This window comes from Elaeis guineensis, chromosome 9, assembly GCF_000442705.2.
Source record: "Elaeis guineensis isolate ETL-2024a chromosome 9, EG11, whole genome shotgun sequence".
Taxonomy (NCBI): Eukaryota; Viridiplantae; Streptophyta; class Magnoliopsida; order Arecales; family Arecaceae; genus Elaeis; species Elaeis guineensis.
Window position 1 is genome coordinate 3,763,299 of NC_026001.2, and position 2,213 is coordinate 3,765,511.

A 2,213-nucleotide genomic window follows, 5' to 3' on the forward strand; every position below is an offset into this window, starting at 1 on the left:
AAACGAGTAAAAGACCAGCAACAATAAAGAAAGCAAAAATTACTGAAAGAGATAACAAGGAAATGAAAGGGCAGCAACCAGTTACGTGAAACCCTGGTGGTCAAGAGCGTTTGAAGGAGCCGATCGACTGGGCCCCACGCACATCCTGTTCCTTGCTCTCCGCGGTCTTCTCCTACGACTTCACACTTACTGCGTGCAAGGGCGAACACGGAATGGCTGGCCAACCCCTATCCCAACCTCCACGTTCTCCGCTTCCCCTACAATAATAGCAAGCACTAGACTTACGCAAAAGAACTAAGCACTACACCCACAACAATACACATATCTAACAAAATAAAACAGTAATCTAGGCCCCACCTCTTCCCTCCTCATTGTCCTTGTCCCTTTAACATTGCGCTTCTTTATTATTAATGGATATAGAATATACTCCAAAATGAAGTTAATTTAGGAGCATACTTTCCCTTGTCAATCTTTGACCACAGACCAGAGATATCGATTAATTAATACCACAAGAATAGTATCAGCAGCATCAGAATCAGGAAAGAGGGAAAGCAATTCATCCTTTGACCCCTTCTAAATCTCCCTCTTTTCTCTCTCTGCCCGCTTTGCACAACTTGCTTTGTGTACTCGTAGAAATAGAAGAAGATATAAATAAGCAAAGGATGGGTTGCCAGAACGTGGAAGGAAGAAGAGAAGGGAAATGGGGAGGAAGGAGGAGAGGCTACGAGTAGCATTGGAGGTGAAGATACCGAGCTATTTCCGGTGTCCGATATCGCTGGACGTGATGAAGTCTCCGGTGAGCCTATGCACCGGGGTCACCTACGATCGCACCTCCATCCAGCGCTGGCTGGACTCCGGCAACAACACGTGTCCGGCAACCAGGCAGCCCCTCCCTTCCACCGACCTCGTCCCCAACCTCACCCTCCGGCGACTCATCCACCTCTGGTCCTCCTCCTCCTCCGCCGACGTCGCCGTCCCCCACCGCCTCCGCGGCGGAGACATCCTCGGCGAGCTCCGCGCCGCTTCCGCGGATCCCGTCCCGGCCCTCCGGAGGCTCGCCGATTTCTTCTCCGATGACGAGAACGACGAATTCGGGAAGAATAATCTCGTCGATGCCGGTGGTTGCGCCGCCGTTGTCGTCTCCATTCTTGTAAAGAAGAAGAACGAGGACGATGACGGATTTTTGGAGACGTTGGAGTTGGCGATCAGGGTTCTTGCTTTGATATTGACCTCCGATTTCATCGAAGAGGGAAACAAGAAGATCGCGATCTCCGCCCTCATTTCAGATCTCAACGGATCGGTTTCCGCTTTGGTTTCCGTGCTGAAGAACGGAAGTAGCCTCGAATCGCGGATCGACGCGGCCAGGGTGCTTGAATCGATCATTGGATCGCCGGAGACGAAGCCTGCGATCGCCGAGAAGGAGGAGGTGATCGCGGAGCTGATCCGGCTGATCGGGCCGTCGGATGATAAAGGGACGATGGATCGGAGGGCGGTGGAGGTGGGGCTGGGGTGCCTGGCCGGGATCGCGGGGGTAAGGCGGGCGAGGGCGCGGATGGTGCGGCTCGGGGTGGTGGCGGCGGTGACGAGAGTGCTGGCGGCGGATGCGGAATTGGCGTCGACGGCAGCGGAGAGGGCGATGCGGGTGATGGAGGCGGCGGCGGGGTGCGCGGAGGGCCGGGCGGCGATCTGCGACGCGGCGGAGGAGAGCGTAGGAGCGGTGGTGGGGCGGATTATGAAGGCCGGGAGGGAAGGGGCGGAGGCGGCGGTGGCGGTGTTGTGGATGGTGTGCCACTACTTCGGGGACCGCCGGGCGGTGGACGCGGTGGCGGCGGCTGAGGGCGGGCTGACGAAGATATTGCTGTTGATGCAGAGCGGGTGCTCGATGGCGACGAGGCAGATGGCGGCAGATTTGCTCAAGATTTTCAGAGTGAATTCTAAGAGTTGTCTTGCGGGATATGATACCAAGACTACCCACATCATGCCCTTCTAGACGTTGATTCAGAGAAGATCTTCTCTCCCCCCACACCCACCAAAAAGAAAAAAAACAGAGGATTTTTTGTAGATGGATAGAGATTTTTGAATTTTGATTAATCAAATGAGATAGAAAGAAATGGAGGATCCTCTCATTCCATTTTGCTGACAAATTTCATAATTTTCCCTTGTTTTCACAGTAATGGAAAAAAAAATTTTGTTTTCTTTTTCTCTATCAATGA

At 53.5% G+C, this 2,213-nt stretch overlaps 1 protein-coding gene across 1 annotated transcript; it reads left to right on the forward strand.

The window, feature by feature from the left end:
* The first annotated feature begins 574 nt into the window (after positions 1-574).
* Positions 575-2,213, forward strand: LOC105052049 (U-box domain-containing protein 27). The gene has a single exon (XM_010932742.4). It carries the CDS (start codon positions 701-703, stop codon positions 1,988-1,990), a length of 1,290 nt encoding a protein of 429 aa, XP_010931044.1. The 5' UTR covers positions 575-700; the 3' UTR covers positions 1,991-2,213.

What these genes read in the sequence shown, in the direction of transcription:
- LOC105052049 (XM_010932742.4), top strand. Translation starts at nt 701, where the DNA reads ATGGGGAGGAAGGAGGAGAGGCTACGAGTAGCATTGGAGGTGAAGATA.